This window comes from Tursiops truncatus, chromosome 14, assembly GCF_011762595.2.
Source record: "Tursiops truncatus isolate mTurTru1 chromosome 14, mTurTru1.mat.Y, whole genome shotgun sequence".
NCBI lineage: Eukaryota > Metazoa > Chordata > Mammalia > Artiodactyla > Delphinidae > Tursiops > Tursiops truncatus.
Window position 1 is genome coordinate 10,224,107 of NC_047047.1, and position 13,758 is coordinate 10,237,864.

The 13,758-nt window shown below is 39.8% G+C and overlaps 1 protein-coding gene across 1 annotated transcript in view; it reads left to right on the plus strand.

Annotated features, from left to right (window-relative positions):
• Positions 1 to 13,758, plus strand: part of ACOXL (acyl-CoA oxidase like) — a 382,696-nt gene that overhangs the window by 334,263 nt on the left and 34,675 nt on the right. Inside the window, 1 exon segment of the mRNA XM_073791125.1 lies at positions 8,832 to 8,933. Coding sequence (XP_073647226.1) covers positions 8,832 to 8,933 — 102 coding nt within the window.

Here is a 13,758-nt window from a genome sequence, read left to right on the forward strand (position 1 = left end):
AGCGGAGTCATTGCATGCACCCACAGTTACACATTTTCACTGCTGAGTAGTATTCCATTGTATGGATGTACCCCGATTTAATCACTCACCCAGTGAAAGGCATTTGAGTTGTTCTCAGTTTTTGAAGATTATGAGTATATATACATATACAAGTTACTATGTAAACAATTTTTCTTACTCTAGAGCGAATTTCTCAATCTTGACAATATTGACATTTTGGGTCAGTACTTCTTTGTTGTGGGAGTGCTGTCCTGTACTTCGTAGGGTGTTTAGCGATATCCCCGGCCTCTAGTTACTAGATGTCAGTAGAACTTCTCCAGTTATGACGCCAAAAAGTCTTCAGTAATTGCCAAATGTCTCTTGGGGGACAAAGGTCATCCTTAGCTGAGAGCCGCTGCTCTAGGGTAAATGCTTAGGAGTGGATTTACTGGGGCATATGGTACACGTACATTTAGCTTTGCAAAGCTACTACATTCCCAGTGTATGAGAGATCCAGTTGCTCAGCATCCTCAGCAGCACTTGGTATTGTCTGTATTTTTTTTTTGGCCGTTCCAATAGGGATATAGGAATATAACATCTGGTTTTAATTTGCGTTTCCTAATGATGTTGAAATACTTTGATGTGCCTTTTTGCCATCTGTATATCCTCTTGAGTGAAGTCTGTTCAAATCTTTTGCCCATTTTAAAATCAGATAATTTTTCCTACTGTTGAGTTTTGAGAGTTCTTTATAAATTCTGGGTACAAGTTCTTTGTTGGATGTGTGATTTGCAAATGTTTTTCCCAGTTTGTGGCATGTCTTTTCATTCTCTTAAAGTCCTTTGCAAAGCAAAAATTTTTAAATTTTGATGAAGTCCAATTTATCAACTTTCCTATATTATAGATTGTGCTTTTGGTGTCATATCTAATAATATATGCTTAACCCCAGGCCATGAAGATTTTGTCCCATATCTTTTTCCAGAAGTTTTAGAGTTCTATGTTTTACATTTAGATCTATGATTCATTTTGAACCAATCTGTGTATAAGGTGTGAGGTTTAGGTCAATGTTATATATCTTTTGACTGTTGCTATCCAATTGTTTCTGCATCATTTGTTGAAAAGACTGTCCTTCTTCCATCGAATTCCTTCTGCACCTTTATCAAACTCATTCACGCATATTTGCATGGGTCTGTTTCTGGGTTCTCTATTTTGTTCCATTGATCTATGTGTCTGTCCCTTGACAAAACCATGCTATCTTGAACACTGTAACTTTATAGCAAGTCTTAAAAGCAAATAGAGTAATTCCTCCAGCTTTTTTCTTCTTTTGCAAGTTGTTTTAGCCATTCTAGTTTCTTTGATTTTTCATATAAATTTTAGAATTAGCTTGTCTCTATCAGCAGCAAAAAATCCGCTGAGATATTTATTGGAATTATGTAAAATCTATGGATCACTTCGGGGAGAATTGACAAATGTACTATGTTGACCTTGCCAATCCACTTTATTAGTTCTTCCTTGATTTCTTTCATCAGCATTTTCAGTTTTTAGCATAAAGATAATATACATGTTTTTGTAAACGTATACCTAAGTATTTCATTTGGGGGAAGCTACTGTAAAGGGTAGATTGTTTTAAATATTGGTTTCTAATGGTACATTGTTAATATCTAGAAATACAATTGACATGTTGTATGTCGACCTTGTATCCTATGATTTTGCTAAGCTCACTATTAACTCTAGAGGTTTTGAGTTTTTTGGCAGATTTCTTGTGGGGTTTTTTTTTTTATGTAAACAATCATATTGTCTGTGAATAAGGACAGTCTTATTTTTTACTTTCTCTTATATGTTGAATTAGTTTCCTACGGCTGCTATAACAAATTACAACAAACTTGGTGGATTGTAACAACAGAAGTTTATTCTCTCATAGTTCTGGAGGCTGGAAGTCTGAAATCGTATCACTGGGCCAAAATCAAGCTGTCAGCAGGATTGCACTGTCCTTAGAGGCTGTAGAGGAGAATTCATTCCTTGCTTCTTCCGGCCTCTGGTGGCTGCTGGCATTCCTTGACCTGTGGCCACCTCACTCTAATATCTGTCTCTGTGGTCACATTGCTTCCTTCTCTTCTGTCTATGGACCCTCTCTCTGTTTGCGTTTTATAAAGATACATGTGATTGTATTTAGGGCCCACCCAGTTAATCCAGAATTGTCTCTTCATTTTGTGAATCTTAACTTGATCACACACACAGAGATTCTTTTTCCTTAGGATGTTTGCAGATTCCAGGAATTAGGACCTGATGTCATTTGGTGGCCATCATTCATTCTATAGCACATACCTTCTTTGGGGTTGTTTGAGCATTCTCCAGGATTTCATTTTGAATTATCGATATTTCTTTGTATCGTTTTTTTCTTTTTTGTTGATGCTTTAGGGATTACAATATATGACTGCACTTTTACAGTCTGCTTAAAATAAATATTTTACCTCTTCAAGTGGAATGAAGAAACCTTACCATCATAGAGTTCCTTTTGCCCTCTCTCCTCTGTATATCGTAGGCATTTTATAAGTAATCTCCGTACATAGGAAACCACATCAGACAATATTATGTTTTGTTTTCAGTCATTACACACATTTTAAAAGAATTCAAGAGAAGACAAGTCTAGCATATTTACCCAGATAGTTACCATTTCTGTTGCTCTTCCTCCATTCCTGATGTTCTAAGTTTCCTTTTAGTATAATTTTTCTTCTGACTGAAACACTCTTAACAATTCTTATAGAGCAGTCTGCTGGTAACAATTCCTCCCAGTTTTTCTTCATCTTTACAATATCTTTATTTCATCTTCACTCCTGAAGGATATTTTTACTCAATGTAGAATCCTGGGTTGATACTTTTTAAGTGCTTAAAAAATGTTATTCCACTTCTTTCTAGCCTCCATGGTTTCTGATAAGAAATTCAGTCATTCACATCATTGTTCTCCTAGAGGTAATGCACCATTTTTTCTCTGGCTGCTTTCAAGGTTTTTTCTTTGTTTTAGTTTCAAGGTGTTTGATTATGATGTGCCTACGCATGGATTTCTTGGTGTTTATTGTGTTTGGGGTTCACCAAGCTTCTGAAACCTGCATATTTCTGGGGGTTTTCCCCAAATTTGAGGACTTGTTCAGCCATTAAGTTGTCAAGTACTTTTTCAGCCCTGCATTCTTCCTTTTCTCCTTCTGGGACTCTAGTGACATGAGGTTAGTTCTTTTGCCATAGTCCCACAGGTCCCTGAGGCTCTGTTCTTTTTTTCGGTCTATTTTCTCTCTATTGTTCAAATAATTTGTTATTCTATCTTCCAGCTCACTGACTCTCCTCTGTTTCCCCTATTCTGATGTTAAGCCCATTTTTATTTTGATCATTGTAATTTTTACTTCTAAAATTTCCATTTGATTCTCCTTTATATCTTCTATTTCTGTGCTGAAACATTACTTTACCATTTGTTTCAAGAGGGTTTGTGATCACTTGTTGAAAAATTTTTATAATAGCTGTTTTAAGGCTTTTGCTAGATAATTCCAACATCTGTGTCATTTTTCTGTTGGTGTCTGTTGATTATCTTTTCCTAGGCAAGTTACATTTCTCTTGTCCTTCACATGCTGAACTTTAAAAAAATATTTCCTGGACATTTTGGTATTTGCACGTCACAGCTTGCAGAATCTTAGTTCCCCAACCAGGGATGGAACCTGGACCCTTGGCAGTGAAAGCGCCAAGTCCTAACCCCTGGACCACCAGGGACTTCCCCATTTCCTAGACATTTTGAATATTATGTTATGAGATCCTGGGTCTTGTTTAAATCCCATCGAGAACGTTAATATTTTTGTTTTAGCAATGAATGTATCTGGTTGTTTGGGCTGCAAGTTGCAATTCACCTTCTGTTCACTGTGGTTTCAATGTCAGTTTAGTCTTCAAAGGCTTTGCTGTACTATTCTGTTCTGTCCCACGTATGCACCACACGGTGGCCAGTCTGGCACCTGCATTTTCATCTGTTTGCTAGTTCAGTTCTCAAAGTGTTTTCTGTACTGATGTGTGTTAGATCCGTGTATGTACACCTGGGGTTGAGCCCAGAAGTTCATAAACAACTTTATGGGCTTACTTTCCCAAGCCCTCCGACTCCATGACCTCCTCGGTACTCTCTGGTTCCCCAGGGCTCCCTTTTCTATCCTCCTTCCAGAATCTGGGGTTTATTTATCTTGGTCTGATGCACGCCTGTCTCCAGGGACAAGCAGCTTGAAGACTAGGAAAAAAAACTAAACTCATCACCTGTTTGGTGGTACTTTGAATTTTAGTCTTCTTCCCAAATCTGCCTACTATCAATATTTATTTTTCAGTTCCTCAAATAGCTTCTCCATTTACTCTGTCCAGGAGTTATGGCTACATTCAGGATTATTGTGAAGACTAAACGAGGTGAATGTAAAATACCTTGCAGTGCCTGGCACATAGTAGGTGATTAAAAAATATTGGTTATTATGATTCTATGGGCAGAGATTTCATAGGGGCACATGGGCTTGAGAGTAAGAAAAACAGTAAAATATTACTCTGACAATACAATAGATACCAAAAAAAGGTGTAATTTGGGACACATTTAAAGAAACCGAGGTAAGTGTAGAGAGGACTCTCTGATGGCCATAAGTCTAAGGAAGCTATATGAATGAGAAGCATGGTGATGGGGGGAGATGCTTGTCCAGGGATAAATACAAAAGGGTAGCATTTAGTAAATGTCAGGATGGTCAAATCCCACCATAATGTGAGGCTTGACAAATAATCTGATGAAGATTTAAAAGGCTATTTTTAGCTACGCTCAGAGTTTGAAGAGACAGATACCTGGTCTGGGGAAGAAAGCTTTGATGTTAATAAATGCAAACAGAAAGCAGACATACTTGTCTCCTAGAATGTCCCCATCTTCTCTCTGAATTGGGAAGGACACAGTTGTGAGACATTTGAAACCAAGGAGGACAAAAGAGATGTCAGGAAACTGTAAATGAGCAAATGTCCACGTTAAAAAAAACAAAGAAAGAAAAATAGATTGGGGAAACTATAGAATTTATAAATCCAAGTTAAAATGCTAGAAAAGGCTATTCAAGATAGTTTATGAGTGATTAGAAAAAGATGGTCACTAGGAGAGTGGTCCGTGCTCACTGTGGCTAAGCCTTGCTAACCTAATCTTATTTCCTGTCTTAATCAGGTTGCTAGAAGACAAAATCTGGGGAAGTTGAGGTATCTTGATTTTTTTTTTTTTTTTTTTTTTTTTTGTGGTACGCAGTCCTTTCCCTGCTGTGGCCTCTCCCATTGCAGAGCACAGGCTCTGGACGCGCAGGCTCAGCGGCCATGGCTCACAGGCCCAACCGCTCTGCGGCGTGTGGGATCCTCCCGGACTGGGGCACGAAGCCGCGTCCCCTGCATCAGCAGGCGGACCCTCAACCCCTGCGCCACCAGGGAAGCCCGATGTATCTTGATTTTGCACAGCACTTTCCAGACTCTTAGGCTATCCTTATGTACAAGCTAGAGAAATATGAGTTAGATGAGAGTCTGTTAAATAGATTCTCAAATACTTGATTGAAAAGATATAGACCTATCAGTTGAGTTCTATGATATAAAGACAAAGGTGGGACTGACACATCTGTAAATGACATAAACACATGAGGTGATTGACTTAATATTCATAGAGATTTGGGGGACTTGAGGATTGAATTAATATTCATAGAGATTTGGGGGACTTGAGGTAAGTCATATCAACAAGATGATACTTTAAGAGAATAAATTTAAAGTCATCCCTTTAGGGATGTGTATGTGTATGTATGGGTTGGTTGAAAACGGTTCATAGGAGAAAAGGCATAGTAGGAGTGTTAACTGAGCAAACATTTGATGTAAACCAAATTGCATGGTATTCTTTCACTCATTTCTTCAAAAAACCTGTGACTGTCATAAAAGCAAATTCCATCTTCCTTTGCTTGTAAAAGTATAGAGTCCCAAACCAGGACAGCGATGGTGCTACTGACACTACAGCGATGAGAAAACATCTGGACACTGTGTTCAGTCCCGTGAGACACCTTGAAGGAGAGAATTAAGCATTTAGAAGAGGCCACCAGGTCCAAAGTGGCGCAAGAGCTGGAAGCTGCATTGTGAGAAAATGGCAGTCTGTGAAGGCTGATCCTCTGAAGAAAGAACGCCTAAGCAGAGATGTGAAACTTATCTTTAAATTGTTAAGGGTTGTTATCTGGATACTTTCATATACTCCTGCTTTGCTCCTTAGGCAGCAAAAGTTACAGGATTAATAGCTATGAGGTATACAGGAAATTGGATGTCAGCCAATCTCTTACAGTGTATCAGCTTTTTTCCCAGACCCTAGGCATACAGAGACGAGCAGGACAAGGTCCCTTTCCGACAGAGTTAACAATCAATCCATAAATTCATGTTCCACATAGGCAAGTGGTTCAGTATGCAATGGTTCTTCAAACAGTGGGTTGGAGAACTGGATGCCTCTTAATGCACTGAGCTCCCATCTCTGAAACGTAAAAGGAAACACATTCAGGTTCCATTTGAGGACCTGAGGCTGGGCTGATGGTATCTGGACCTCCAGGTGGTGTCCTGGTCACCACCAAGAACCTGGACGCCTGTTTCCCAGGACAAGAAAAGAGGGTAGTCAAAGGAGAGTCCGAACTGTGTTCAAGGAGAAAAGAAAAAGTTCAAAGGCAGAAAAGTGGCCCTGAGCATCAGATACACAAGAGCCACAGACTGTCAACAGGAGGACAAGTCAGGAGTCGACAGAAGGGCAGAGCAGACATAGGCAGCACAGTGTGACACTGGCCCTCTGGGATGAAACGTGGGAATGGTGTCAGCAGTCGGGGCTGTGTGGGACCAGGTGAACTTGAACTTGAGATAGGACTGGACTAAGGCTGGATGACCACCTGTTGGGGGTGTTAGAGATGGGATTTTTCCAGACATCCTCCCTTTGCTTTTCCAGCTCTACTCTCCACCCTTCTCCACCCTGCTCTGGGCCCAGGAAATTGATCTATGTAACTTGCATCAGAGGAATCCTTGCCCTCTGGATCCAGTTAGGTTCTGAGAACAGGAAGCCCCAGCTAGAGACTGGAGATGGGGAGGAGAATGAGGTTGGGATATCCCTGCCCCCTGCCTGCCTTCTTGTGGGATCACCTTGGGGTTTCTGTTTTCCTTGGCTGAAGGTCACAGCTCCTCTAAGGGGACCTTGTCAACATAGCTTTCTCTTCCAGGATCGACATAGCTCTCTTCCCTCCAAACCTAGAGATGATCACAGTTGAACTTTGCCTCACAATAATATGGAAAGGGGGGAACAGGTGGGAGTAGAGATAAAACAAGATTGGCTATGAGTTGACAGCTATTAAAGCTGGATGATATAGACTTGGAGGTACCTTATACTATTATCTCTATGTTTGTATAATTTTGGAATTATTAAATATGAAATGCTAAAGAATAGTTAACTTAAAAGTTACTTGTTCATTGTAAAGACTTCTGAAATTCTCATTTAACAATTCTACATTTACCTCATTTTTATTTAAGTCCTTCATAGAAATATGACACTTTTACTAATATTTTGAAATGCTCAAATAAAAAGCACTACTAAACAGTAATTAAATGCATTGCATCATTACCTTTTGTAGTTGCTATAGGCAATTTGAGTGTATTTTTTTTTTTTGGCATTATACAAAAAAAAAGTTACTTGTTAATACAGGAAAACTCATCTATTATTGCTGGATGCCACTGATGTCATGACGGAGGTCTGCGTGTCGGTTTCAGAAACGTGATAGGAAAAACGTATTGAAACAAAATGCAAATGAGGAATGCTATTTTTATGAAAGTCTAATCAAACCATGCTCAATGGAAAATATCAAGATGATATTATTCAGAATGGGCATTTAGAATATTCTTTCATGGGCTTCCCTGGTGGCGCAGTGGTTGGGAGTCCGCCTGCCGATGCGGGGGACGCGGGTTCGTGCCCCAGTCCGGGAAGATCCCACATGCCGCGGAGCGGCTGGGCCCGTGAGCCATGGCCACTGAGCCTGCGCGTCCGGAGCCTGTGCTCCGCAACGGGAGAGACCACAACAGTGAGAGGCCCGTGTACCGCAAAAAAAAAAAGAATATTCTTTCATGAATCAAGAAAGAAAGCAAACAGAAATATTACATTTATTTTTTTAAATATATTATGAGTGGACTTTGATTCTAAGTAACCTGGGGATGGGGAAGAATTAGATGAGATTGTAGATGAAGCAAGACTGGCTGTGAGTTAATATTTGTTGAACTGGGGGGATGGAGACATGGAAGTTGGTTATACTATTTTTTCTAATTTTATATATGCTTTAAATTTCTCCATAGAGTGGTTTCAAAATATAAAACATATACTGCATGTCCAAAATGTGACCATTTTCAGACTTAGAGAACAAACTTATGGTTACCAGGGGGAAAGCAGGGGGAGGGATAGATTGGGAGTTTGAGATTGACATGTACACCCTACTATATTTAAAATAGATAACCAACAAAGACCTACTGTATAGCACAGAAATCTTGGCTCAATATTTTGTAATAACCTAAATGGGAAAAGAATTTGAAAAAGAATAGAAACTTGTATGGGTATAACTGAATCACTGCTGTACGCCTGTAACTAACACATCATTGTTAATCAACTATACTCCAATATGAAATAAAAATTAAAAAAAACAAAATATGACCATTTACAGTAAGTATGTATTAACTTTTATGATCTTATGAAATGTAATATTATGCTATTTCTCATTCACCTCCTTAGATTCTGTGTTTTCTAACATATTTTTCCATTTCTCTCCTCTTCCCCCACCCCTTAGTTTTGTCTGCTATATGGAACCAAATTGATGTTCCAGGAGCAAGCCTGGTATCTAGAACATAAATATTTGACTCCCCTGGCCAGCATGAAGATTAGGCGTCAGGTAAGAATCCCTGGGGTGCAGAAGAAACCCTTCGTGCCTCAGCTGTCGGCTCTTTGCTTTCTTAGAAAACAGTCCTGCCGGTCTTTTATCGGTTTCCACTCACAAATTTTTGCGCCTCTGAGACTTCACATACATGGTTTCATTGCCTACTGTGATCATATTACACTTCAGAGTTTAAGTGACAGGGAGGTGATTCACCGTGTATGAACTTCTCACATGTAAAGGAGAGGAAGAAATCAAAAGTGCTGGCAAAAAAAAAAAAAAAGAGGTATGAAGTGATTTTCATTTTCTTACTTCTTACGAAAGCCTATTAACTCATTCTTTATATTTAGAAAAAAGGCCTGGTGGTACTTTTGTCAGTGGTTGCAATGGGAATTCAGTGTGACAGCCACAGAGCACCTGAAAATGAAGATAGAGCCAGTGAATCATCACCATAATGCTGCTTTAGAAGAAGACTGTTAAACAGCATAATCATCTATACAACACATTTTCTGGGTTCCCTCCCTCTTCCAGGCCCGCTGTTAGATGCTGAAACACAGACAGGTATATCCTCAGTCTCTGCATTCAAGGGAGCTCATTATAGCTGGGGACACGAAACTGCCTTCAAATAACACAACAACACGAGGGAGTGGACCTTTCCAATGAACTTGGCCACAAGCATAAGTGCAGAAGACAGAGGTCACTTTGGAATTAATGGCGTTCTTTGCTAGACCTGGAAGAGGGGAAGATTCAAAGTGGAGGCGGTGGTTCAGCTGAGGAGGGGGAAATGCAGGTGAGCCTTCAGATGGGGTTGGTGAAGTGAGCAAAATCATAGAAATGGGAGTACTTGGGACAGACATGCTAAGAAACAGTGAAAAGACCAGTTTGGTTGAAGTCTTAACTGATAGACAAACCTGGAGAAGCCTGCCGGAGCAAAACTATAATGGGCTCGGAAGAACCTTGAAGAATCTTTTTCCTTCTTAGGAGGCAGCAATTATGACAAAAAAGCATGTATAAAAATACTTCAGTTATCTATTGCTATGTAACAAAAAACCCCAAAACTTCGTGGCTTAAAACAACAACCATTTCTCGTTTCTCATGACTCTGCAGTCTGGACAGGGCTCCACTAGATGGTTCTTCTGCCCCACATGGCGTCCTCTGGGGCTGAGTGCTCAAGATGTCCTAGATGTGTACTAGTCACTGTCCTTGGAAAATGATTTGTAAGATTAATGTGAAGGGCAAATTGAAGGTATCTTCTTCCCCTTGCAAGGCGTCTGAAGGGACTCTTAGCTTGAGACCCACCCTAAACCAAATTGAGGTTTTCTGGAAGACTCAGAGGGTTCAGATAAGGGCAGCAATTTCTTTACCCTCCCCCGGGGTTATAGCTCTTTGGCATCCAGCTTACTGTCTATTAAATTTCTTGCTTAGTGCTGGGCCTGGTTTTCACTGTCATCACTCCCTGCTCCACCGCAATCACCATGTGGCTGTCAAAGTGAAAATTCAGATTTGCTGGAAATGGCAAATGCCTTCATGGCAAACGCAATTTTCTTACTTGTTTATTTCTCTTGGTTCCCATTTTCCCTTAATTTTTTGCATTACTGTATTGTCAGATCATTGATGCTTTAAAGGTGTAGAAAAAGAAAACCTAGCTCTCTAATATCAGAAATAGAAAGTTCCTTCAATATTATCTCCCTTGACCTCACAACAACCCTTTGAGTGATGTTCATTATTCTTACACGTGGATGAGGAAACAGATCCAATGTGATATAGTAACTTGCCCAAAGTAATACGGGTAGCAAAAACCCATATCTCTCTGGCTCTAAATATTTTCAATTATTTGGTTAGAAATCAGCATCAACCAGTAACAAAAAGCACACTCAGTGCCCAGTTGTTGGTTTCTAATATCATTTTCCAAAATAGCAACCAGGGTCCTTGGAGAAATGGCTGATTCTGGCTGGGGCAATGAATATATAAGATGAACCTGGAACGTCTTCTAGAGCCAGAAAGTCAGAAAGTGCTCAAAACAGAAATAAAGATAGAAAGACCCACAGTTATGGGGGTATGTCCAAGGGATGTGGGAAGGAACTAACTGGAAGAGCTCCCAGGGGCCAAAGCTGGAACACTTAGAGCAACAAAATAGACAACATCATATTGGATTTTAACCCAAAGTATAAAATAATTAAACACATGGGAATTCCCTGATGGTCCAGTGGTTAAGACTCCATGCTTCCACTGCGGGGGGGCGGGGGGGGAGGGCACAGGTTTGATCCCTGGTTGGGGAAATAAGATCCCACATGCGGGATGGCCAAAAAATAAATAAATAAATAAAATTGAACACAAACAAAGAGACAAGTTTTCCTTAAAGAAGAATTCCAGGGCTTCCCTGGCGGTGCAGTGGTTGAGAGTCCGCCTGCCAATGCAGGGGACACGGGTTCGTGCCCCAATCCGGGAAGATCCCACATTCCGCAAAGCGGCTGGGCCCGTGAGCCATGGTCGCTGGGCCTGCGCGTCCAGAGCCTGTGCTCCGCAACGGGAGAGGTCACAGTGGTGAGAGGTCCGCGTACCACAAAAAAAAAAAAAAAGAAGAAGAAGAATTCCAAATGATACATGTAGATACTCCCCCCTTCAGGAAGTGAAACAATTTTCCTTCCCTTGAATGTGAGTTCGACTTAGTGACTTCCTTCTATTTTTAAGAATAGAGAATGGGAAGGGAAAAGAGTTACTTTACAGTGGAGAAATCCGGTAGATCCCATCTTAACCACGTGATTAAGGTTAATATCACCAGTAATAAGTCATGTTGATGACGTGGACCTCTGATATGATGTGATGAGAAGAGTACTTCACTCTTCCCCAAAATCCATAGTCCAATCATGAAAAAAACATGTTAGACAAAACCAAATTGAGGGGTGGTCCATACAGTACCTGATTGGTACTCCTCAAACTGTCAATCAGTGAAAGACAAGGAAGGACAGAGAAACCATCATCAACCAGAGGCAATCAAGGAGATGTGAGGACTGAATGCAGTGTGGTACCTGGATGGAGTCCTGGAACAGAAAAAGGACATTGGTAGAAAAACTGGTGATACCTGAATAAAGTCTATATTTGTTAACATTAATGTACTAATATTTTTTTAATCTTAGTATATTTTATTGTTTTTATCTTCTTTATTTTTTTTTATTGGGGTATAGTTGCTTTACAATATTGTGTTAGTTTCTGAAAGTCAATCAACTATATGTATACATACATCCCCTCTGTTTTGGATTTCCTTCCCATTTAGGTCACCACAGAGCATTAAGTAGAGTTCCCTATGCTGTATAACAGGTTCTCATTAGTTATCTATTTTATACATAATAGTGTATATATGTCAATCCCAATCTCCCAATTCATCCCTCCCCTGCTTTCCCCCCTTGGTGTACATACGTTTGTGCTCTATATCTGTGTCTCTATTTCTGCCTCGCAAGCAGGTTCTTCTGTACCGTTTTTCTAGATTCCACATATATGCGTTAATATATGATATTTGTTTTTCTCTTTCTGACTTACTTCACTCTGTATGACAGTCTCTGGGTCCATCCGCATCTCTCCAAATGACCCAATTCCATTCCTTTTTATGGCAGAGTAATATTCCATTGTATATATGTACCACATCTTTTTTATCCATTCATCTGTCGATGGACATTTGGGTTGCTTCCATGACCTGGCTATTGTAAATAGTGCTGCAAATGACCCACCTCCTAGAGCAATGAAAATAAAAATAAACAAATGGGACCTAATGAAACTTAAAAGCTTTTGCACAGCAAAGGAAACCATAAACAAGACCAAAAGACAACCCTCAGAATGGGAGAAAATATTTGCAAATGAAGAAACAGACAATGGATTAACCTCCAAAATATACAAACGGCTCATGCAACTCAATATCAGAAAAACAAGCAACCCAATCAAAAAATGGATGGAAGACCTAAATAGACATTTCTCCAAAGAAGACATACAGATGGCCAAGAGGCACATGAAAAGATGCTCAACATCACTAATTATTAGAGAAATGCAAATCAAAACTACCATAAGGTATCACCTCACACTGGTCAGAATGGCCATCATCAACAAATCTACAAACAATAAATGCTGGAGAGAGTGTGGAGAAAAGGGAATCCTCCTGCACTGTTGGTGGGAATGTAAATTGATACAGCCACTATGGAGAACAGTATGGAGGTCCCTTAAAAAACTAAAAATAGAGCTACCATATGACCCAGCAATCCCACTACTGGGCACATACCCTGAGAAAACCATAATTCAAAAAGACACATGCACCTTAATGTACTAATATTGGTTTCTTAGTTCTGACAATGGGCCATAGTTATGTAAGATGTCAACATTAGGGGAAACTGGGCGAAGGGCGTATGGGAACTCTCTGTTGGAACTTTTCTGTAAATCTAAATATATTCTAAGGGAATTCCCTGGTGGTCCAGCAGTTTGGACTTGATGCTTTCACCGCCATGGGCCCAGGTTCGACCCCTGGTTGGGGAACTAAGATCCTGCAAGCCACGTGGGGCTGGGCCAAAATATATATATACATATATGTGTGTGTGTATATATATATATATTCTAAAATAAAAGGTTTATTTTAAAAAGAAGTCAGCAGCAGGGAATAGCAATCAGCCTGGGCTGATTCTAAATAATAAAACTTTTCAGAGTACCCAGGAGTTATGCTGAAGCCCCAGTCTAATGATAATTAATAATGCATATATATATATATATTCTTTAAAAAAAATCTCATTGCATTCTCATAAAGATCTTCAAGGTAAGTAAGGCTGATATAATCCCCATGCAGTAAATGAATAAAACTAAGAAA